At 40.3% G+C, this 26,096-nt stretch overlaps 1 protein-coding gene across 3 annotated transcripts; it reads right to left on the bottom strand.

The window, feature by feature from the left end:
* Positions 1 to 11,170: 11,170 nt before the first annotated feature.
* LOC139726165 (serine/arginine-rich splicing factor 8-like) lies at positions 11,171 to 23,464 on the bottom strand. 3 transcript variants are annotated; one of them, XR_011710585.1, is made up of 4 exons: positions 22,985 to 23,464; positions 15,198 to 15,233; positions 14,422 to 14,853; positions 11,171 to 12,251 (listed from the first exon to the last, which is right to left on the bottom strand). XR_011710585.1 is itself a non-coding variant. In XM_071637243.1 (3 exons), exons 1-3 carry the CDS (start codon positions 23,353 to 23,355, stop codon positions 14,604 to 14,606), a joined length of 657 nt encoding a protein of 218 aa, XP_071493344.1. In that variant the 5' UTR covers positions 23,356 to 23,464; the 3' UTR covers positions 13,356 to 14,603. The 3 variants fall into 3 exon arrangements, 1 of the variants encoding a protein (XP_071493344.1); XR_011710586.1 differs by lacking the exon at positions 15,198 to 15,233; XM_071637243.1 differs by lacking the exon at positions 11,171 to 12,251 and having other exon boundaries at positions 13,356 to 14,853.
* Between the last annotated feature and the right edge of the window lie 2,632 nt (positions 23,465 to 26,096).

The raw sequence follows: 26,096 nt of genomic DNA, 5'->3' as shown, positions 1-26,096 counted from the left end.
TGGCGGTGCTTAACAAGCAAATGAGCGTGATGGCAAATCAGTAATAAAGCTTGGAGCTTGAAATGTGTTCAGAATCTACAGGGTCAGTAATATGACCAGTCGTGCATGCTTTCTTCAGTAAGGCAGCAGTTGCCGTTAACGATGAACTCTTTCTATCATGTTAGAGAAGCCTGCATTTCTTTTCTGTCAGTCAGCAAACGTGAATGCCTGTTCGAATTCTTCACACGAACATGTTTTTTCTTCTTCTTCTTCTTTTTTTCATTTCCTTTTTTTCACCTTTTTGCCATCAAATGGTGATTCTTGTAGGTTATGTCATTGTGCTTGTACAACCACATGCTTAGCATGATTTAATACCGGGGAGCAAGGTGCTGTCAGCATGAATGGGTTACTTCGACCTGTCGAGTTTTGGGCTACTCTCATGCCACAACCGGTTGTGTGAAAGTGTAATCCAAAAGTGTCTATGCACCAGGACGGAAGGCAGCCATCATCATTGTGAATAGTTCCTTGCACAGTGCTGTATATGCCATATATTTCGTGAGGTTTTTATTCTCGCAAATTTTGCAAGTTGCGTGCCATTCGCGAATTCAACCGCACACAAAAATATTACCGGTAACTCTAATCCTAACATGAATGCAATGTGCATGCGTACATTTCTCCATTCATAACCATATCCACATTAACAAATTTAATCATTCATGACATTGTCGGGAAGATTTAAAAAAAAATTAGACTCGCTGAATATATGGCATATGAAGTACCTGATGTGGAGTCTTCTCCTATCTGATCATAGCTGTTATACAACTCTGTTTACTTGACACTGTTACTACCCTTGAAGAGTGATTTGTAAGCATGTCTTACATTTCAGACTATGTCTAAGAACACCTTCACAGATTCATTTGTGCATTTGTAAAGGAAGAAATATTTGACAGCTTATCCTTCGCTCGGTTTGAATTGGCAAATGATAATTGTCAAGGGATGCGTAAGGTTGCAACATTTTGTCTTGAACAGTAAACATCCATATACAATACATGTGTTACTCCATAGTCACACACACAGTAAACAGAGAGAGAACGCCCAACCCATAGGATAGCTGGAACAGGCCATTTCATAAGTTTCAAAGTTTGATTAAAGCACCATTTTTTTTGTTCATTTTTTTTTTTTTTTGGCCAAATCAGTCTACAGCTCACTTTCATAATTAACATAAAAACCTGCATGTGTTTAGCATGCTCTTACTCTTCTTTGAAGTTGTTTCACTTTGGAATTCAACCCAATCGTGTATTTTTACATTGTCCTTTACAGATGTTGTTGCTGTTGTTGGCTGTTAAAGGCTTCAAACAGACAGATGTGAAGTGTGTTGATTTTCACATATGTGCAGATCATCACCAGAGTATGCAATACCAGAGTAATCCAAGCATTATCTATCGGTGTTCCTCGCAGTAATATATGTGCCTATGCATCAGTGTGATAATGCAAACAGTGGTTGTATGAAGAAGCCAGTGATGACTGTTGTATTTGCACCAGAATATGGTGTGTTCCTCAAGATGCCCATTTCATGTGTTTGTAATCAATGAAGTTTCCACTGAGACGTGTACACAGATGTCCTCCCAGGCAGACACAAGCAAGCAATTAACCTGTTGAAGACTAGTCCCATATATACTTGGGCTGGTGTCTATGGGAAATACGTGTTATAGCAAAATCAGCCCATCCTCAACGGGGTAATGAGTGTATTATACTGCTTTCAGGTGCAATCTCCTCTATCTCTCTGTCCACTATAAAATCCAGTCATGTCCTCATAACCTTGTTAGGGCTTGTAGTGGTGTCATATCCAGCCACTGTGATCTAACACTTTTGTTTCTTATGTTACAGTCCTTATAGTAATATTAGCAGAGTAAAGTCCTTTCCTATGGAATTCAAATTCAGTATCAGATTATTTCATGTGTAGTGCAGTGGACTGTTAGCCTGCTGAGGACGAGTCCCAGGTATACTCGGGCAGGTGTGTATGGAAAATGCGTGTTGTAGCAAAATCAGACCGTCCTCAAAGGGTTCAGAGACTCCAACCCCAAGCACCTTCTGATCTGGAGATTCTCCCGCCTGAAACCCCTAGCAAACGGGAGACTCCAACTCGATGTGCACGAAGCGCACATCACGGGGTCCAGGGCCCTGGAAGCTCTAGGGTTCTAGATGCTCTCTCGTGCTATCTAAGGCCTATTTTTAAACATACGATGGCAATAAGTAAGAAATCATTTCAAGTGGGAGACACAGAGCCAGGGCGGGAGAAATTAAATCTCAAGCGGAAGAACAGGAGATTTTGCAAAAATGGGTTTTCGGCGGGAGATCTCCTGTTGAAAGCAGGAGAGTTGGAGTCTCTGCGGGTTAATAACACTGATGTAACAAATCATTGTTATGACATAGCAATTTTTTCCCATGGTTCAAGTTTCAATGCATTTTGTCTTTCAAATCCTGATACTGTAAAGCAAGATATGTTCAAAACATGACATTTTCGCAAATGGGAGCCGACAGCCTTTTCGCGGCATGACATTTTCGCGAATTGCCACTGGTGTACTTTGCAGACACAGTAGATTTAGAAAACAGAGGGATCTTCACTCCTGATAATACGAGTCATTAAAAAACCACAACTTGTAACCTCGGCATCAATTTCTTTAAGACAATAACCTTGCAATGCTGTTCAAGCTGTTTTTTTTTCTTCTTTTTTTTTGTGTGCAGATATTTTTTGCGAATGAGGAGGTCATAGACATTTTTGGGAGATGATGTTGTCGTCGTGATTTTGACTTCAAGCCTATTTTAGGTGCACTAATGCCTGTCCATTTGTGATATTTTTGCATGTTGGTAAATTTTGCAGCCCAACTGTGATTCATGAAATTTGCGAAAAATTGAACCCTCGTGAATGAAAATTACAGCTTATACAGTAATGACGATAAGGGGAGAAAGATTGTACATTGTACATGCTAGACTATGAAAAAAACAAACAAAACAAAACATTTTAAGCTCACCTAAGCCAAAGGCTCAAGTGAGCTATTGCGATCGCTCTTTGTCTGACATCCAACATCTGTCGTGCGTTGTCCGTCGTGCGTAAACTTTTTACATTTTCATCTTCTTCTTGAGAACCCCATGACCGATTTTCACCAAACTTGGCAGGTAGCATTCCTTGGGGGATAGGATCTCAATTTGTTCAAGTGGGCACCATACCCCACCTGGGGGGCCCCCAGAGGGGCTCAAACCCCCCAAAATTAAGGAATCTCAAAAATCTTCTTCTCTAGAAGCAGAAGTGATAGAGCTAAGTTGATATTATGAATTAGTACATTGATGACTGTAGTTTCAAGTTTGTTCATGGCGGAATCAGGGGTGACCCCCTGGGACCCAGGGGAGGGGGGGGGGGGGGGTGGGGAGGGGTCCTAATGGGGCCCAAATTGTACATTTTCATCTTTTTCTTGAAAACCCTATCATAAATTTTCATCAAACTTGGCAGGTAGCATCCCTAGGAGGAAAGAATCTCATTCCCATCAAATGGGCACCACGCCCCACCTGGAGGGCCCCGGGGGTCTAAATTTGGACCGAAATTGTAAATTTTCATCTTTTTCTTGAAAACCCTATCACAAATTTTCACCAAACTTGGCAGGTAGTGGAACTAGGGGAATAGAATCTTAATTCCATCAAATGGGCACCATGCCCCACCTGGGGGGCCCCAGGGGGCCAAAATTTGGACCAGAATTGTAAATTTTCATCTTTTTCTTGAAAACCCTATCACAAATTTTCACCAAACTTGGTAGGTAGCATCCCTAGAGGGATAGAATCTCAATTCCATCAAATGGGCACCATGCCCCACCTGGGGGCCCCAGGGGTCCCACCCCCCTCCTGTAAGGAATCTTTACAGATTTTCTCTGGAACCAGAAGTGATTGAGCTAAGTTGATACAATGAGTCGATATATTGATGACTGTTGTTTCAAGTTTGTTCATGGGAAAATCAGGGGTGCCCAACCCCCCCCCCCCCCCCCATACCCCCTTGGGACCAAAGGAAGTGGGATGGGATGGGGGGTCCAAATGCGGGCCTTAATTTTTTATTTTCTTGCTGAAAACAACAATGGATTTTCACCAAACTTGGCAAGTAGCATTCCCATGGGGATAAGATTTCAAAGTGTTTGAATGGGCACCATGCTTTCCTTGGGGGCCCCAGGGGGTTCAAACCTCCTAAGTTAATGAATATTCAATAACATTTTTCTCTAGTTCTAATCAAAAGTGATTGGGCTCTAAGTCTTTTTCCCCCAAGCTGCATAATCCAACATTCTATAAAGTACAGTGTACTTGGTAGGTATTTTTTTACCAGTGTGATGGAATATGTAAATGGACACCATGCCCCCACTCTCAGAGCTACCCCCATAAGTTTCCAATGTTCTCAGGTAAGAGTCTGCAAGAATGCATGGAAAGTGAACTTGCGATACTCAGGTGAGCGCGTGACCCCCGGGTCTCTTGTTCTTTTCCAAACTGCATAGTCCAACATTCTATAAAGTACAGTGTACTTGGCAGGTATTTTTACCAGTGTGATGGAATGGACACCATTCCCCCACCTCTGAAAGCTGCCCCGCCCCAAGTTTCCAATGTTCTCAGGCAAGAGTCCACAAGAATGCATGGAAGGTGAACTTGCGATACTCGGGTGAGCGCGAGACCCCCGGGTCTCTTGTTGATTGAATCTCTAGCACTATATTGTATTTGTCTGATTTTGTCCTGTTTAAAGTAAACTTTCTTGTGGTCTAGACCTACACTTTGTTACCCTCGGGTGTCATTAACAAGTTACCAGTCAAAGGAATGTTTTTTTGGAACACTTCTTTCAAACCAAACTGATTGTGTATCGACATCCAGTGTGCAGTAGGGACATTTTCCGTAAGTACTTGTATCAGACAAATGTACATTGTATGTCATAGTTTCAACCGCTATGGCTCCAGCCATTGGCACTTAATACTTTGTAGTACCCATAATCGCCTTGACACTTTTGCCATTTCTCGTACTTAAAATGACACATAGATTCTGCCCAATTTGTCTCAAGACAAATGGACAAGATGGATTTGGGTATGGTTTGATCTGAATAGTATTCTTTTATGGCAAAGACTGGACTGCTTTACTACAGGGCATATCCCCCTGAATTTGTCTAAGTGCTTTAAAAGTGATCTTCTCTCATTTCAGATGGTGTTCATGCTTTGCATTGACTTGAAATATCTCCTTTTTGAAGCTTTTATATGTGAAATTGAGCATGATGCATGGTGCGGACTGTACATTAGAATTGGTATGTACGCATGGAGCCTTAATATCCGAATCCTTCCGTGAATGTCGTGAAATATGAGTGTAGTACAAGGTAACTTGAGCTTTGTAATGCTTGTAACCAGATTCCCCCATCAGTACATTGTATTCATATTTCTTACACCCAGAAATGCTTGTGCTAACTTGTACAGAAAACCAAGTGTGGGAGGTAGCCATGCCAGTAGAGCTGTTTAGAGTACCTTTGGTACACATGTAGACTTGTGTGAACCTGTACTGCAAGGTTCACAACCCACTAATATACATTCCTGGGCTTTGTGAAGCAAAAACTCAATACAGTTGTCTCCTAAATCAGTTTGCTCATTGTTAGAAGGCCGTATTTGCCATGGTCACAATGGCCTTTATGCAGGAAATATACAAATTGTTACATGTATCTGGTTTAAATATAAAAATGCAAAACATGAATGAGAGGATGTGATTAATATCCCATACAGATATATGATTACGTGTCGTGACATGGGTCTGGTTATACAATATGTATCTCTGTGTTTTGTATAAACAAGCCTAAATTCTATAGAAAGCTTGCAATTAAATACTTCATTGTCATGAATCCTGAGCTCACTGATCTTCCCTGCTTCAGTTTGTCTTATTAAAGGGAAACCAAACCCAAGGAGAAATGTGGATTGAGTGAAAGCAGCAACATAAGTAGAACATATCAGTGAAAGTTTGAGGAAAATCGGACAATCGATGCAAAAGTTATGAATTTTTAAAGTTTTGGTGTTGGAACCGCTTGGTGAGGAGACTACTACAGGTTATGACGTATGTGTGGACAAGAATATAAAGAAAATATAAAGGGAACTCCACAAAAATTCATTTTTCATGAAAATTACACATTCCATCAACTTGATGCTGACACATGTAAAGGGTAGCAATCTTTATTCCCCCTGCTTTCTGAAAGCAGTTAGTCAAGTGCTCTTTCATTATGATAGAAAAGTGAATTTTTGTGGAATTTTTATATTTTCTTCAGTGTTTGTAGGGTTTTCCTACTCTTTTAAAGCCAAAAAAAAAAAAAAAAAAAAAAAATATGGGGGAGAGGTGGAGTGGGGTGGAGGTCTGCAGCCACCCTGTTCCATAGCCTGTGAAGTGTATGTGGACATTTCTTGACAAGGTGTTAACATCATTATCACTTCAAGTACATGTATCATTTCCAAAGGATGCAACCTTGCAATTTTTTTTTTTTTTTTTTTTTTAATTTGATTTCTGCTCTTTCTCTCTTGACCTGTCTCCAAATTTAACTTCTAGTTCTCTGGGGACACTCCTAGCTCCAGTGCATTATGCACAGGCTCAGCATTTCTGACTTAAAGGTCCCATTTACCTTTGGGAACAGTGATTTTAAAAATGTTCAAGATATCACATTTGATGCATATGTGTAGGTCTGTTGTATATCACAAAACATCCTACCATATAAAATTTTCACAATAAAGCCTAAAATATAAGGAGATATCAGTATTTTTCTCAATAAACCATAACTGTAGACGGTTTAGTCTGGAATCATCTTTATTTTAACTATTGTTCACATTTTGTGTATTTAACAATAACTAACATCAACTAGAACCGGAATTTGTCAACACTGACAAATTAGGTGATCCGATCTCTTCGAAAATCAATGATTTGAGTCCTGATCCAAATATGCATGACCATACAGGTTTCATCTGTGTTGACGGGACATTGGCCGTGTGATGTTTGGATTCTCATTTAGAAAAGGGAGTGAGACCTGCCATCTTTGGTACCGAATTCCGTATACACTAACGGAAATACAGAATGAAGTATATTTGACCTTTGACCTCACTTTGCACACCCAAGATGGCGTCTAAGCAAAAAGTGATTATTTCATGAAATGATTCTTGTAACATGGTCTTTGCGTGTGCAAAATATGGGAAAGATAGGACATGTATTCACCAAGATACAGGATGAAACATTTATGACCTTTGACCCTAATTTACATACCCAAGATGGTGTCCGATCAAGTAGTTGTTATTTTATGAAATAATGTACGTGACATGTACTAAACATGTGCAAAATATGGGATTGATAGCAATTGTTGTTGTTCATCTATTGCACAGAAAGTAGTAGAAAGAAAGAAAAATAAAGAAAAAATTGTTATTTTATAGAAATTTGAAGGAGAAGCATAAAGAAATCAGAAAAAGATAAAGTAAGGAAAGGGAGATTAAGATTAACTAAAGAAAAAGAAGAAAAAAAGTGTTTAAAAAGATTTAAAAAAAATATTGGCAGGGGTGAGCCTCGAACCAGGGACCTTAGGATTACGAGTCGGATGCGCTACGCAATGACCTATTTCATTCTCCATAGGCCCTGTGTATTAAGCAAAATGACGCTGCATCGAAGCCTCGTGCCATTTTCAACCAAGTTTTTCGACGTGATGCCGACATCGTATGAAAAAATGGAGGGCACACTAACGATAGCCCAAAGTCTCAGCTACAACATACTAAAATCTAGGAGAAATTCACCGAAGCATAAGTGAGCTAGTGCTCGAAAAAGAGAGTCATGTCAATTTTCACTGCCAGAAAAACTGCTCTCCCATAGAGATAACACGTAAACTGGTCAAATTTGACAATATTACTTTCAATCCATTTTTACGAGGTGATGCCGTCATCCAATTAAAATGTTGTTATTACATTAATGAAAGATCATTTAATTAGCTACGACATACTGAAAGCTGGGTGAAAATTGGCAAAGGATAAGTGAGATACGCTCGAGTGAACTTGAAATTTGATGACGTCATTTTGAAAATTTACTTTTTTTACTTTATTAAGAAATTTGATATCTTTTAATCATTTTTCCAGCTTCGCCAACCCATGAAATAACATATACAACTCATCAGCTTTTAGAATATGTAAAGAAATTGGGGGGTCACCGTCCATCCTGACAAGTAAAATCGGGTTTAAAATTGGCGGTTTTTTGGCATTGTTGCACTGTATATCGCCATTGACGCCCGCGCGGAATTTCAATTTTGACGGGCCCGTATGACGTCATATTGAGTCAGATTGACTTGAAACTTGGTAGAAATATTCCTTGACATTTCAGGCATCTGATAAGTGTGAAAAAACGGGAAATTTGTATTTCATATGAGCTGTGCGTGCGTATATGTGTGCGCGCGTACGCGTCCGTCCAATTTTTTCAATTTTTCAAAAAATGTTCCAAATGGTCTGAAACGTGTGCAAAAAAAATTTGAGCTCGATTTGAGCATACAAATATTTCAACGCGCGCGTACGCGCACGTTTTTAGAGAAAATATGAATTTTGAGAATATGAGTAGAATGCGCATAACTTGAATTATATGTGACGTAAATTTCATTGAAAAATTCCATTCCATTAATGAGATATGATTGAGAATATGTTTTCATATAATGACGTCATAGTGACGTCACGGTCGACTGATCACAATGATTTTACTTGATTTGTCGTCTTTGGGACACGATACATATATGGTATAATTTTGACATTGATAGGAAGAGTACTTTCTGAGCTAATTGAAACACAACTTTTGTCCAGAAAGGAAGAAAGAAGAAGAACAAAGAATCCGTACAGATACAGAAGGTGATCCGAGAGGATACTCGGATCACCTAATTATACAGACTCCAATTTTTACAGTGGTTGTTTCTATCCCTAACTCACATTTCAGAACTGTTTTAAAGCACTAATGCTGGGTTTTTGTTTCATCTGAAAATGGTAAATTATGCCATTAACCTTTTGGATTCAGGTTTCTTTGAAGTGTTGCCACTTTGGCATGTGTTATCACGTCGTCTTCATGCAGTGAAAACTTTACATGCATTTAGATCCGTGTTACCTACCAGCATTTCGGCTAGGTGTGGAGCCATTCTGATGTCAAGTATGAACTGATAGCTGCCATGTATTATTGTATATTGTCTAGACATGGCCCAAGTTTCGAAGCCTATCAATGAAAAATGTCCTGCTGTATACATTATCAGCTTTTAGTGCTTACCAGCAGAAAGCACATTTCAGATATAATGCAAAGTTACACCAGATACATTCATGTTTGCCTGCAGGATTACCATTACTTATGATTTGTGATTTTGTTGTACTGCATAAATGCAATGGGAGAAAGTTTCAGGATGGGACACAGTCACGCATGGATATGTGACAACCAGAGTGATAGCAGGATGTATTTATAACACAACTCTTTTTCACCTCAAAATAGTAATCTTACATAGTTATCCGACTGCCAATTTCCACACAAGGGTGTTTTACAACCAAGACCAAAGAGTTTGCATTAATGCACTATTTCAGCCAATGTACACTCCAAATGCATAGCTAGCCCTCCTGCCTATCTTTTCACCTTGGCCGCAGTGAGATGAAATTGCATTTGGGCTAATTATGCATTTATCATGCACATAATCTAGCAGTCTGCATTCAATATCCTGTACTCCTTATCATGTATTTCTGTATTATACGATAAAAATGTGTGTGTGTGTGTGTGTGTGTGTGTGTAAGCATATACTACATGTACATGTATGTATATAAAATACATATACAAATGTATATTCATATATACAATCCATACATTAAGGAGACATTAGACACTAAGGAGACGATAATACTTTTTTTCATACACTATCTTCTTAAGCTGGATCTTTGTGTATTTGTCTTTTCATGTATATCTATAAATACCACATGTACACACACACACACACACACACACACACACACACACACACACACCACCACCACCACCACCACCACCACAACAACAACAACAACAACAACAACAAACAACAACCAATCAGCAGCTATCACCATCACGGGAACAATATTGAGTCCAGTGTTCTTTTCAGTTTCCAAAGATAGGGGGCCCTTAGACTTTCCCGCACTCAACATTTACCTGTGATTATGAAGAAAAAGTGCACATAGTGAGCATGCAAAATCTTTTTTTGTTTTGTTCGATTTCAGACATATTCCATTTTGGATTACAAAAAACAAATGGCAGCTCCCACAAGCGATTATGTATTTTTTTTACTCAATTCTTCTTCCCAGCAAAAGGAGTCAGATTCTCTGCACAGCCATCACACCCCACAGATATTACACTGCAACAAAAGAGGCTTACAGACAAGATATTCTATGTATGTCTCAAATTTAATGCTTACTCCTGAATCAAACAAAAGTATTAAAAACAAAATAGTGATGATTGTGTTCATTTAAAATGAGGAAGTGGGCTTCAAATTGGATATCTTTGTCATCATATGCCCTTCAAAGTAAAAACAATGAAGACATACGGAATAAGACTACAAATTTTGTACATTTGACAACTTCAGACATGTTAAAAAGAAACTTGTGATCACAAATTTGAGATTTTTGTGGATTGTTTGGCTTTCTTTTCTTACCAAGTTTATATCTTGTTACTGCAATTTGTATGATTCATTATTTTTATCATTTTTGTTTTGCTTTTCACATTTTGAGAGAACTTGGAAAGCATGCACACAAACCATATTTGCAGACTATAATTTGTCAATACCTATTCAATTCACAAAGCTCCTGTACCTGCTCCAGTGCAGACTCTGAATGAGGAAAAAAGACGATGTAAAAATAGTTTGTGAGAAAAATACAAACAACCAGATTAGACGAGAGATTGAGCAAAAATTGAGGAAAGTGCAGAAAAGCCAGAGAAATAGAGCGAGAGAGAGATAAAAAGAGGGAGGGGGGGGGGGGAATAATCCACACTGCAGGGGTTACTTACCAAAACACGATGCAAACTTCACAGGGGAAAAAAAAAATGTTTGCAGGTTGAGATGAAAATGGTACATATTGTCAGTTTGGATCCAATATAACTCTTTAAATTTTCTCCAGTGTATTACTGATTCGACTTTTCCATTGAATCACCGCAACTAAAAAGCTACTGATTTCCAGAGAAAGTATGTAGTTTGTAATTACTGTGTATTCGGAAAGAACTGCTCCTGCCCCTTGAAAGGCCATAGTCACAGAAAATCAGCCAATACATGACATGGCTTATGTACCAACCCAATTCAATATATTTTGCCCACAACATGATACATATACATACATTCTTTCGAGCAAGTGTAGGTTGGACAGAGCTTCGATAAACACCCTTTAGACCTTTTGAAAACCATGGAATATTTTAGTGACCTCCACTTTGACACACACACACACACACACACACACACACACACAAACATACACACACTCACAACACAAGTATATATTGAAAAAAAATAAAGCTACACCTGGTGACAATCTAAATAAGAGAACGCCCGTCCTTTAGCTGTGAAACAACATCCAAACACACGCAGTCACTCTTACCCAACACTGAGGCTGTAACCAGGGTCAAACCCTCCCCCCCCCCCTTTTTTTTAATGGATTTGTGGCATAGCTGTACCATTAGCACTATCAATACAATGCTAATTTAATTATGATTTTGTTTTTCTTTAGTCTATTCTTCTTCTTTTTTACCAAATATGGAATGCTGCTTCAGCTGCTTTCTCGCCAAATTTCTCCTTTCCTCTCCCCCAAACTGCTGCAACAGGGCTGGCCAGAACAGCTTTTCCGCTGACGCACCATACTGCACTGGACAAGCCGAACGCTGCACTTCTGCCAATGTGCTCTGGATATAATTTGGCCCTGCAGCACCTCCTCACAACTCTGCTCAGCGGTACACAGCTACTGGTGTGAAGAGGCTGGTTTTTTAAAGATTTTCTCGGCAATAAAGCACCTTTCGTACCGCCATCTCCTTCTGCTCTGACAACAGCTGCACATATTTCGTTAAACAGCTTTTCTGCAGGAACCATACAGCCACTGGAAGCAGGCAGGCAGGTCTGCATAACCCCACTACAGCCAACAGCTTTGCCTCTGCACGGCTTTTAACAGCTCTTTTCTTTCTTTAACAACCCCTTTAACAGCACCAACAACTGCTTACTTTCAGGCATACACTGGTGCCTAAGTAAGAAAAGACAACAAGGAGAAACTGAGTGTTAGAATTGACAAGCAAAGAGTAACACACAATCATCTTTTGTTTATTATTACTTCTATATTTCTTAACAAGATTACAAGTGAACAATGTTCATATTTGTGCTGAATGAAATAAAAATTATCTTATTGATGGACAAGACAAAAACTTGCCTGTAAAGCAACATCAACATATTTTAACACAAGTACTCAACTTTTCTCTGTTAATACATTTTTCCCACAAAGGGCCCACTTTGTGTGTATAAACTGTGTCATGACAGGCCTACAGAAAAGTACATGCACAAAGTTTTTAGAGTACGCAGGACACAGATTTAAGCATGGCCTCTGCAACATTGAAATACTTGCTGAAGTTCAAGAGCTACACAGAGCGTTCACTTTTTGAATATAAAGTGAACAGGGACCCCCTTCTACCATGCAACGTCTGATTATGAAGAATATAATCATGCTCTTATTTTGTCACCTGCTAATGTTCCTGGCAACAAGCAATAAATGGATAAGAAAAACACAGCAAATGTAAACTGATTCAAAATAGATACCTACACAGTAGATTCAAGAGTAAATATCCCTGTAGCAACAATGAATATGGGGTTTTGCAACAAACATACAAGATGAATGTATCAAAATACTAAATACATATGAACTGAATCTGAAGTCTTGGTTAATTCTTCATAAGATATTTGGCTTTTCTTTTACAAATCTTCATGCATATACAATTGTTTGGGCAAGGGGGTGAGTATCTTTTATATTCAAAAAGCAATTTATTAAAAGTGGAGAGTGTAAGGTCAGACTGCATACAGGAATGAAAGACTGCTAGACAGCTCCTGAATCCTGTACAAGAATTTGCTGAACATTAATGTGGAGAGATGACACAGTGTTCTTCTATGAAAATCATTACATGCTTATCATATCTAAGACAGGAAACTATTTGAAAGTAGAAGGCGAGAGTATTTTTGCAACACACCAGGGTAGGCTGGCTGGCATTTTACATAGCCAGATATGCAGCCATGTTTGGGTTTATATTCTTTCCTTCTTAATAATAAACTTGATTACTGAAAAGAGTATGACTAGTGTATTTGAAGCATAACACAGATCTCTATACCACCCAACCTGAGACCAGCATGATACTGTTTGCCTATCCCATGCTAAAAAGGTCCCATAATAATAACAAACTGCTCAATTTCCGTTATATCAAAACATCAAATAGATCATAATGTACATTTAACCCTCCACAACAAGTGCTACTTTGCATTAATTCAGCACTGAATCTGCAGGCTAAACCGTGATACATATTTTTCCACTGTACAGGGGAAAAAAAAGGAAATGAATCATGATAATCTGTGGAGATCACCAACGAGTGGAAATAAGGGGTTATTTTCTTTTCTCAAAAATCTCAGGATGGAAAAAAATTAAGACAGAATTTCACACATTGACAGTTTGTACTTCGTATCTTGATGCCCCCTCTGTTTAAAACTGTGTATATTCTACTCTGAAAACTTACAAATTTTCTAACAATCACTGCATGAGACAGAGCTTTTACACTTGTTGGATAAAAAATTGAATTTGTAGAAACACTGATGAAAATAAAATGAACAGTGAAAATGGAAAAAAAAAATGTATATTTGGTGATGGTACAGTGTGTAATATTGCAGTGTTAAGGGCTAATTTTAGTTATCCATATTTTTGGTCCCAAAAGTTGATAGCTTTCATAAAATTTATTACCTACGGTCTGCTGATGGTGACATATGAGGGAATCCGACACGTGACATGAACTATACTGTTATATTCCAAGGCATATTACAAATTTTGAAATCACTTCGGACTTATTAACATGTATAATCTCTGCAAGGTTCTCAGAAAAAAAAAATAAGAGAGCAGACTAACCAAATACATAGAAAAGCAAAAGTACATTCACAAAGTTTTCTAAACACATACACAAAAATTGGGCAATAACTTTCTACAATAAACAATTTAAAAAAAAAGAAATGAAAAAAAAGAGAAGAAAGATAAGGAAAAGACACCATCACCATCAAAGAGAGTGCAGACAGAGTCGGGAGAGAAACACAAAAGAATATCTTGACGATGTGGTGTGGACAAAAGCATCAGGCAATATTTACATTTGGACAAAAATGCAGACATTTACCATTCCATTACTGCAAATGCTCTGGAAGGTGTTACTGCCAGAAAGCTGTATCTACAGGAAACAACATAGTCCAGTGTCCTGCCAGTCATCTAGATTTGATGGGGTAATTTACAGCGTTCCATCCAGCTATGGTGTCGACAAGTCATCTCCTACTGGCTGCTCTTACAGGTGGGCCAGCCTGTTCACTCCTCATCATCCTCTGGCGTCTGGGACCGGGACCGGGACCTAGACCGGGAGTGCGAGTGGTCCCGTCTGGGCGGCGGGGAAGGCGAATGGGATCTCCGCGGGGACTTGGATGCCCCACGGCTCTGCGACCGGCTACGCCCTCTGCTACCGCCCCGGCGAGGTGAGAAACTCCTGGACCTTGATCGGCTGCGTGAGCGGGATCGGGAATATGACCTCCTGCGTCTGCGGGGTGACCTTGAATGAGACCTGGAAAGGGAGGGACGATACTGTCAAAATACTACAGGCTTTTGACAAAGTACATGAGTGACAAAAATGATCATGCACATGATATAAACTAGTCTATTCAACTGACCACAGACAAAACACAACAGAATATAATGGCAGTTACATACCTCAATTTAATACATTTGTACTCGAAGAAATTTTTCTTTTCTTCTACATACTGCACTATGAAGACTATAAAAGTGTTTATAGCCAAAAGAAAAAAAAAAGCAGATCAATCTTCAGCAAGGCACCACGTCAAGGAATCACAAGTTGCTGAAGCCCTGCTACTCATAAAGAAACAACAACAGGAATCACACCAACATTACCTGTATCTTCCACGTGATCTAGACCTTGACCTTGACCTGCGAAACAAACAACATGAAGGACTGATTAGCACCACCTCCCTTTGGAAAGGTGATACATCATTTTCGAATGCTATGCTAAACTAGATCCAGAATGGCTGTGAAACAAACAAAGAGTGAGGAATGGTCATCTACCATCCCTGGTAAGAAAGACATAGTATAGTTTTGGAATGAGCTCAGGTAAGTACATGACTGTAGTGCACCTCAAGCTGAACAATACAGTCTTAGATCTGCGACTCAAACACTAAAACAATGCAGTGTCCGCGGTCGAACAATGCAGTGTCCTGGGTCGAACATGGGAGCAGCTGTCTGGCGCAAGTGCAGAACACTATAGGTAATTGGTGTTTGCGTTGCGGATCTACAGCTCGCCATTGAATCCTTTGATGTCTTCAGGCACTGCGAAAGCATTGGGGGAAAAGCATGTTGCGTGTGGCATAGTGGACCAAGCATGAGATAAACCTTTTATACTCAAAATTTATGAACTTAACCCTAACTAGGCCGGGGCCGGGGGGGGGGGGGGGTGGGGGGGGGGGCTTCGAGGCCCGCCCCCCCTCGACGTTTCGCATGATGCATCGCTATCGCGAAAAGCTATCGCCGCGACGTTTCATAACTTTTTTCTTTCGAGTCTCCCACATCTTTTGACACCAAATTTGCGATGCCCGGGCGCACGGTTCCGAAGTTGCACATAAATATGTATGTGCATGTCAGACCAAAAATTGCTCAGAAACGTGAATTTGTGTACAATTTCAATGCAAACTGTGTTTACAGGCAAATTTCATAAAAGCATGATTATTTTGGGGTTTTATAGATTAAAATCAATTAATAACATATTTTCTTGTTCAGAAAAATGTCGCAGACAAATTTCATTAACCCTATATCTGTCACATACGCCGTAGCCAGACTGCTCAGACATTTTGCAGTGCACAGACACAAGATTGTTGATGGCCATTTCTGATTATTATTATTGACATTAATGTGTCATGTTATACATCATTTGAAAGCTTATGGTCTAAACTTTCATTTTCCATAATAATCTGAGTGAGGGCGCACTTCAATTTTAAGTAGGACGCCCTCTTATGTCACATAATTATCAATGTAGACTTATTTCTACATGTTACCACCTCATTTTTCCACACAACATGAGCTCGCATCACTAAAAGGTCTCATAGATGTTGTAGAGAATTTATTCAGCTTTCAGATGGTATGATTTTTTCATCAATAGCATCAGTACTTTTCATTTTATGAACAAAAGTCTGTGGCAATTACAACCTAGATTTCACACATTTTGTGTAATTTCTGATTTTGTGAGTGATGTTGGCCTGAAAGTAGACAAAGCGTGTTTGTATCTTGTCAAGCTGAAAATAGAAATTGAATTGTGCTTTTTCCTTTCAAATTTATATTAACCTTGTCCTATGATAATGCCATAATGATAAGATAATCTAAGGATAAAAAATGTTATCGAAAATATTCAGACGTTGGAGAGTCCATGCATTCCAGTTGATCATCATATGCTAGTCTACGACTTTCTGCACTTTCCTTATTGAAACAGAATTAACTATCACAGCAGTCATTTTCTTTATGATAAACCTGCATTGAACTGAAGTTTCGCATAGTGACGGTTTCATCATGTAATAATAATAAACAGTCAAACATACCCCAACATCAAGACTGTACAGCTTCAGGCCGCCAGCAGGAAGCTACTGTAACCCTATTGCTCCTTACACCTGCCCCGCTGGCCCCGGCTTACTAGAGACCCATTGCACTGCTGTTAGTGCTGAGTAAACAGTTGCAACTGCTGCACCGAATGTGCAGTGTTCATCTATTCTTCAGATCATTTATGAGGCCGATATTACTGAAACTATACCCTTTCACAGAATTCAGAGATGCTGAAATCCCTAATCTGAATGTTTTCACTTCATGTTTTACTATTTTGACTTAGATAAAATAGATGAAAATTGACCCACGTGTACGATCTTTTCATCGCTCGCGGCGATCTCTATTACAGTCCCACATATACAGATTCGTGTAAGTTCTCCACACATGGCAAAACTGTACACAATACATTGCAGTCTGAATGCAAATGAACATGGGCGGGGCCACCACAGTTTCTTGGACTTTGAGAAAGCTTTCCTGATTGGTTAAAGGTGGGGAAGCCTTTTTCACGCTGGAAATCATTTCCTTACACTGTCAGCCAATCACAGATGAGTTTATAGAGTGGTAGTGTCATAGCCTTTGAAGTAATCTGTCAATCAAAATAGGGCCGATAATATCGGCCGAAGCATTTCTATTGCAGTTTTTGGGCCGATTTAATCGGCCCATGACAGAGATAGGGTTAAAAAAAACAATGAAAAACATACAGTCAAAAAAACAGAGAAATACATAAGAAATTTAAAAACAATAAAATACTCAAGAAATTTTTTCTGAGTGCACAATTTTTTTTCTCTTACATTTGCTAAGGACACTAAAAAAAATATTTACACACAAAATGTGCCCGTCTTCAGCTTTATTTAGTGATTTACACCAAATTGTCTGATTTCATGCATTATTATGCATAAATTAGCAAAATTTAGCATAAATGATAATTTAAGAAAAAATCAACTTCATGGTACTTTAGATTACATCATAGGCAATGTGTGTGCCAATTTTCGTCGCGATCGCGCGGTCGACAGCCGAGATCTGGAAGGGGGGGGGGGGCCTGGGAGGCTCCCCCGCTCTATAATCTACCTAAATAGCCCGGCCTAGTTAGGGTTAATACACCTACAGTGTGTATTTCTGGATTACTCATCAAGCCTCATCTGCAAAGGAAGGCGATTAGCACGTGTATGGTGTTTGCAAGAAGATTCTTTAGAAGGAGGTTTACTTGAATATCACCCTTGTTTTGGCGCCAATGATATCCTGCAAGGGACACAGACTCAAAAGACTCAACCAGCATACCCAAACATGCCAACATGAACATACATGTTGTACGAGTGTTGAGCAAGTACAGAACCAGTACATGCACTCCATGATATTTATTGAAACAATTCAATCAATATGGCTAATCTTGGATCAAACGGACATTAAACAAAGAGCTGACACATGTGAGAATATAATTCTGTAACCATAAGCATCAAATTGAGTAAAGCAAGCAGGCCATAATTCCGTCATTACACCGTCCAAAATTTGACCGCCTGTTTTGTGTAAAACCTATGCTTTTGCGTGCAAGCGAATTCTGGCACGGGAGGTGGAACCTTGGTGCAGGATTTTCTTTCGCAACCAAGATTCGATCTGAACCAAGGTTCAACCTCCCATGCCAAAATCCATCCACACAATAAGCATTTCAGGTTTGTACATGTGGCTGGCGGTCCAATTTTTGACAGCATTATGGTCGAATTACGGACAGCTTGGGTTAGTTTGTGCATGACTGAAAATCATTGTTGGTACCTGTATCAAGGTTCGACCTTCTGAGCCAAACTTTGACACCATGAAAAAAATCACAGACTAGTTTTCTAACTTATGCGTAGCTACTGCAAATAGCAAAGTCAAATTTGAAATGATGTCAAGACGTTATGGTCAAAAGTTGAGCATCTGTTACTTATATTCTACGAGACAGTAGACAGAAAAAGATAGCAAAACCACTTCATGCCTTGCTCTTATAGCTCGCAGGTGCCCATGTACACTATGCAGCAGCAGCGACCTCATATCAGAGGTCCTACAATGTGTAATCCTAAGCAGGGAATAATTTTTCTGGTATCGCATCGCAATTTGCTATGCATTTTTACACCACTGCTACACAAACTAAATTTTGCGTAGCAGTTTTCTTCCATAGAAGTGTACAGGATACTATTTGAAATATTGTACATTCAGCTGAAATTGCTAATCAAATTTGACTTAGAAAATTATTCCCTGCTAATCCTGAACTTAAGCCTACCCAAACTCCTAACCCTAATCTTCATTCTAACCTTACCACTTACCAGTATTTAGCCGGGTGGGTTTTTTTTTGCCCAGATATGGTCTAAAAGGTATGATAGGGGTGGTGGTGTGTGAATGAACTTGTACATTGCGTGCCGATATGGCTACACACAGAAGGCAATATCCAGTTTCTCTGTGTGGAAAAGACATGCATGCTAGGGGCTGTACCCTGCCACTCGAAATATGGCAAATGCAAGCCACAGAGACTCCAACCCCAAGCACCTTCTGATCTGGAGATTCTCCCGCCTGACACCCCCAGTAAACGGGAGACTCTGACTTGATGTGCACAAAGTGCGAAGTTCCTTGTGGCCGGGGTCCAGCTCTAGGATTCTAGATGCTATCAATTTCATGCTATCTAAGGCTTATTTTTCAACATGCGATGACACTTTATTTTTCAACATACGATGACACTAAGTAAGAAATCATTTCAAGCAGGAGAACAGGAGATTTGGCAAAAATGGGCTTTCGCTGGGAGATCTCCGGTCGGGAGAGTTAGAGTCTCTGAAGCCACCTAATATTCGACCACAGCGCCGTCCATGCTACATGTGAAAACCTATCTAGACTACACCCCCTTGCTTTTGCGAACTACTGAACCTTGGCACAGGAGGCTGAATGTTGGTGCAAGAGCCAACACATTACAACCACATGCGTGTGGCTGATCATCAGTGGATGTAAGCCCGGGGCACTCCATCATACACATTTATACTGTGGGAGCGCCAGAGTCAACAGAGTGGTGTCTCTGTACAATGAAAAAAGGAACACAAATTTAAGCATCTCTAAAAATGCTCTATTCTACCAGCAAAAGGCTTAGATCTACTTTTATATCATACATAGGGTAAGACCCCCAGTATTCGGTCATTTCAGCTTTTCTGCAATATTTTTTAAACTAAAATAATACATCAAACATCATATTTACAGCAATGTGTGTGAAATACATCAAATTTCTTTAATGTCAATTTTCATTTTGTTAAACATCTCACAGAATTGTACTAAATCCCCAAATATATCACCTCGAAAATCCCCCAGAATACAGTCACCGCAACCAGTATTCGGTCACTCGATGTGCACGTTCAAAGTCAAAGCGTGTTCACGCTGGGATCACGGCAGCTGAAAAATGCGCCGCGCACTACCTTGTTGCCGCAAAATTGCATCGGGGACGTGGCGGCGCCCGTTGGTGACCGAATACTGGGGAATCGGTACTTCAATGCATTCAACCCTTATAGTCGCTGCATCGGCACGCATGGAAATTTTGTTTTCGCTTTGCGTTTTTGAGGATACCACCACACTCCGAGCTTGCGATAAGCAAATAATCCCACAAGAGAATGGCGTATTTCTTGATTTTTCATGCTTTTTCTGGGACCCATATTCTTAAAACTGGGCTAAATCCCCACGCCCTTTGGAAAAGTCGCGCCGATTCTGCACTTTTGACGGTGAAATTTGGGATTTTGGATGGATTTTTGGAGGGGACTAAGGGACTTTCCTGTTGTGAATGAGTGTGCAAGTATGTGAATTGATGTGATTAGCATGTGTTGTGACTGCAGAACTTACCGGCTGGTGATTAGTGATAAGTGACCGAATACCGGTAGGTGACCGAATACTGGTACTTTTACCCTATAGATATTCATACCTGTCGTACACTCTCTTATTTCCGGACTGATCCCATGGTCCTGAAAAGACGTTTTTCTAAGAGTTCGACTCCATTTCCCCCGTTCCTTCCTCCATTTTCGAAACGACCTTTACATTAGCTACAACGGCGCAAGAAACTTACTTGACAAATGTTGCTAAAAAATCACACCAGCAGCACCCCATTATGTTGCTCATAAGTTGGCCGCTATCAAACCCATGAATGATGAGCACACACTTTCGTTTCCAATCCGTCGAAAGGACAAGTTGTCGTTCTCACAGATTCCACTTGATTGAATTAAAAAAAAAAATCTTTATTTAATTTGGGAAGAAAAGGTACTCTGTGAAAAAAAAAATCTCCAATTAATAGCTGCACAAAATTTGATAGACAAACGGCGAAGCAAACGGTAGGTGTGCATTTCTACATGATTATCCTAAAAATCTTACCACCATCCACAGCCCAAACGCTCTGCGTTCGCTTCTTGTTCCAGCTGATTGCAGTTACTGTAAAAGTGGTTTCTTTCGCGTACAGATACTTTTGCGGTTTCCATCGGTGCCCACTTTTTCGCCTGCGTTTAAATTCGCGGTCGGCAAAATCTGAATTCACAGTCGGCAAAAAATGTTTCATTTTGCACATAAAAATCCAAACTATTATTCAATTATTCTTTTATCTATCAAATAGAAATTAAAATTGAATGCAGGCTTACCTGAAATCCCGTCTCTCGAGTACTTTATAACATGCTTGTACAATGTACACTGTACCTACATCAGTTCGGGAAACCCACTCACAAGGGGGGCCCCTCCTTATAAGTAACCCGTCCCCCTTATAAGTAACCCCGTCCCCCTTATAAGTAACCCCCGGGGCACCCCTTATAAGGAGTCTCCACGCTTTTTTGCAATGCAACGCGAAAATGAAAGGACTGCGGCAATTCGCTTGATTATGTCCATAAAGCTTCACAAGTTACCTAGTTACTCACGAAATTTGAGCAAAATCGGTTTGAGGCATCATATCTAAAATCATGGATTTAAATGCGATGTCAAACGACCCATGCGAATGCTGAAATGCGAGCGATTACTGGCGCGAGTGTCGCCAGGCGCGGCGGCGCGGCAATGCTTGAGTGCAGACGTGGCGACTGAGTGGGTACTTTTCGGGTTACTTTTCTGAGTGGGTACTCAGTCGCCACGTCTGCACTCAAGCATTGCCGCGCCGCCGCGCCTGGCGACACTCACGCCAGTAATCGCTTGCATTTCAGCATTCGCATGGGTCGTTTGACATCGCATTTAAATCCATGATTTTAGATATGATGCCTCAAACCGATTTTGCTCAAATTTCGTGAGTATCTAGGAAACTTGTGAAGCTTTATGGACATAATCAAGCGAATTGCCGCAGTCCTTTCATTTTCGCGTTGCATTGCAAAAAAGCGTGGAGACTCCTTATAAGGGGTGCCCCGGGGGTTACTTATAAGGGGGACGGGGTTACTTATAAGGGGGACGGGTTACTTATAAGGAGGGGCCCCCCTTGTGAGTGGGTTTCCTGAACTGACATTGAGCGGTATCGCTGTGTGTGTGTGTGTGTGTGTTGACCATCGATACACTCAATGTGCGGAATCTTCGTGTGTACATGTGCGCAATAGCGCTGTAACAAGTGGCGAGTTCAAAACATTTTCGCGTGATGTTAAATTTGCGGTTCAACCTCAAAGCGCAAAAATAAAACCACAGCGAAAGAAACCACTTTTTTTTACAGTAGTAAATACAGTGGATGGTAAAGACATACTGACACGTGTGCACAATGTCAATGTGGGCTGGCTGCATGCTGCACTGCCTTTCCGAGACTCTACACTGCACTAGTAGTACCAATGACTAAATGTGTTGTTACACTTACAGTACAGGACAGGTTAAGCTATCCTATTCCTACGGCACGTCTTTCGACTCTCCAGAACTAGTAAGCCCAACAAGACAGGTGAGTACAATCATGTTGTTCAGAAGATACGGATGATCACTGATCACCCTACGGTAAATTTAAATTTATGTTAATTTATGTCCAAGATTCTTACCGCAACCTAAGCGTAAATTTATACTGTTACTATTAATCTACCGAATACCATTGTCCAAGACTAACATTTTACACTTGTAGCCCTACCACTCGAGAGCGTACTCTCTTCCTCCGTTTTATTCACCTTCTTCTTCCGCCGCCGCCGTAGCCGCCGCCGTATCTTCCTCCGCTATCGTAACGACTTCTACCTCCTGATCTACGGGTGTCGTTCGGCCTGCCGTATCTTGCCATTTGAACTCGGAGCTTCCTTCCATCAAGAATGTTGCCATCCATGGAATCCATTGCATCTTCAGCATCCCTCTTATCGAGAAAGCGGACAAAAGCGAACCCACGGCTTTCTCGCTTGAATCTGTCCCGTGGAATGTAGATGTCGCCAACTTCGCCATACTTATCAAACACACGTCTGAGGTCTTCGGGTGTTGTTCTATACGTTAAATTATCAACTTTGAGGGAGGTCATTCCCTCAATATCGGGTGGCATTCGCCCATATGACATATCTGCTGTTGATGTGTACAGCTGTGAAGAGAGATAAAGATGCTCAGAAGGTGATTTCCTTGGATTTCGATGGTTTGGGCAGCTCAGAGCTCGTTGAATGTACACCACGAAACGATCGTATATACACTTCCAATGCAATACCACATGCGCGATGCATGGGTGGGTCGGTACCTGTGTAGTTAGCTAGCTAGTAATGTGGTCGCTCATAAAACTTGTGTCGATAAATTTAGACGCGACGCGCGGCGGATCCTAGTCTGGCTTCCAGACCGTCTTTTCGACTAATACTCTAGTAATAATTCTTCCCAGAATATTAACGCCCTCTAACGACAAAAGAAGTAGCAGGTACAGCTGCAGGCCGCCGCACAGCTAGTATACTCCCAATAGGCCAGAACGAGCTCAAAGTGCGCCAAAATTACTAGTAACGTGGTTTCTATTGCCAGTATATAATATTGTAATATAATATATCAATTTATAAAGCGCAAAACCTATAGACATGCGCTGCAAAAGCTTCTGATGTGCTTGATAATAACGAACAGTTAAATGAAAAGGTGTGTTTTGAGTCGTGATTTAAAGACTGCTACTGTTGGGGATTTCCGGACTTCTAATGGTAGATCATTCCAGAGTTTGGGAGCTGCACAGGCAAATGCTCTGTCTCCCAATGTTACTTTTGTTTTACATGTTGGAATCTGTAAAATAAGAGTGTCCTTAGAACTGCGCAAATTATGAGTATGTCGATGAGATTTATAAACACTAATAATTCGGATATGTAACTGGGGGCTTGACCGAGTGCTTTATACACAATCATTAAACAATATTCGTTTACGAATCGGTACATGGTATTATGGGGTAATGGGAGGGGGGGGGCGTAGAATCAATTGAACACAATTTCAAAGTCTTATGACGTGATTGTGATGCTGATTTTTACTAGCTATATACAAAAATATTTTTTATGTCTATGAAGGGAATGACGAATTAAGCAATGCAATTCATAGTAAGTTGATGTCTTTCTTCGAAGGTTGATGTGAAAACCGGTTTGATTTATGTTTCTCATATTCAGTGACACTGCTTAATATACTACCAATGAATAAAAGATCAAATAAACATTCGGGTTTCATGAGAGGAATCAAATTCATGCTGAAAGTGGCTCGCACGTCCGCCAAAATAATATCGTTGTCCCTGTAAATTAGTGAGAATATAAGTTTATTATGTGAGTTGTCACAGTATATTGGGCGAATTTCTTCACTCTATTTTAACAGAACATGTATAATGACTTGTGTGGTATTGTAACAAAATTGACCTAAAGCAATGACCATGCCTAGTGTTACCCCTTCCAGAGAAATGGAACTCCCAGAGAACAGACCTACTTTGTTGTACATGTATGCTCCCTGAGCACAAGCTACGAGGTAGTAGTGTTTGTGTGAATAAGTGTGTGTGTGTGTGTGTGTACGAGAGAGGGGTATCCTCCTTGTGCATGGCAATGATGTTGGGGGTAGGCAGGGACCACCTCCCTGGTGTACACTGTAGGGCTGTGTACGCCCAAGATTATGTAACTAGCTAGGTAGTGAGAGAGAGGGAGGGAGAGAGTGACAGAAAGAAAGAGAGAGAGAGGATAAAAGTTTGGACGGTCAGTATAAAAGTCCGAGTAGATGGAGAGAGGACAGAGTCTGATTTTGGTGCTGGTAGAGGAAACTAATCTCCAGTGGACAAGTTTGTCTTTGTGCTGATCCTTGCCTGAATAAAGTCAACAGCGAACGGTATGTACTTGTCTTGCGACCTACTTTATTAAGTCTCTTCTGAGATGACTTGGGTATTGGTGATGGTGATTTGAGTACATGACTGTGTGAGTGGCATGATTGTCATGAATTTGCTGTGCGAGTTAAAACAAAAGGAGTGCCTCTTCAGCCATATATTTTGGCAAGCAACCCAGGCAGATTGTACATCGTGTTTTGCTCGGGATAGTGTGCTTGTATGATTAAAGCATTTAGGCACAATTCTTTCACAACACAAAAATACGTTACAAATGGTGGCAGCGGTGGGATTGATTTAATTTGGCATCGTTTTAACTCTCGTCAGCATCTTCCGTGCAACTTGCAGCGTACATGTTATGCCATGGTAGTAAGCTATTCAAACTCAGAAGTGACGCAAACATTTGCTCAAAACTGAAGTTACCTCATGACAGTGACCTATCCAGACTCAGAAGTGATGCAAACACTTGCTCATAACTGACGTGAAGATGGACTAACTGATGCCTAGTTTGCTCAAAATAGTCCCTCACATGTAGTAACTCAAATGTACTCTCTTGAATTTTGAGAAAGGGCCTGACTTATGAGCACTCAAGAGTCCTCATGAGCACTCATGAGAAGCAGGTTAGAATGCATCTTTATGCAATTGATATATATGCTCATGGCAGTGCATTAATAATCAACTAAAAGTCCGGTTATTCGCAGCTAGAAAATATGCCTTGTCTCAGTGATTGACGCAATTGTATTGCTCAAGTCAAAATATGATGACAAAGGGGTATATACATGGAGTGAGGAAGAGTGGTACTCAGTCATATACACTGTCCGTGAGTAAACGGAATGGTCAAGATAGAGCTCACGAGCACCCAAGAGCAAAGTGAACTCACAAGCACTCAAGAGCAAAGTGAACTCACGAGCACTCACGAGCACTCACGAGCAAAGTGAAGTCATGAGCGCTCCTGAACATTGTTGTTCATGTCTGAGTGTGTTATATGAGGTACA

This window comes from Diadema antillarum, unplaced genomic scaffold (genome assembly GCF_040938485.1).
Source record: "Diadema antillarum isolate AM-2024a unplaced genomic scaffold, OU_Dant_1.0 seq00000079_RagTag, whole genome shotgun sequence".
Taxonomy (NCBI): Eukaryota; Metazoa; Echinodermata; class Echinoidea; order Diadematoida; family Diadematidae; genus Diadema; species Diadema antillarum.
The sequence above is the reverse complement of the archived record's forward strand: the minus strand, read 5'-3'. Positions and strand labels throughout refer to the sequence as shown.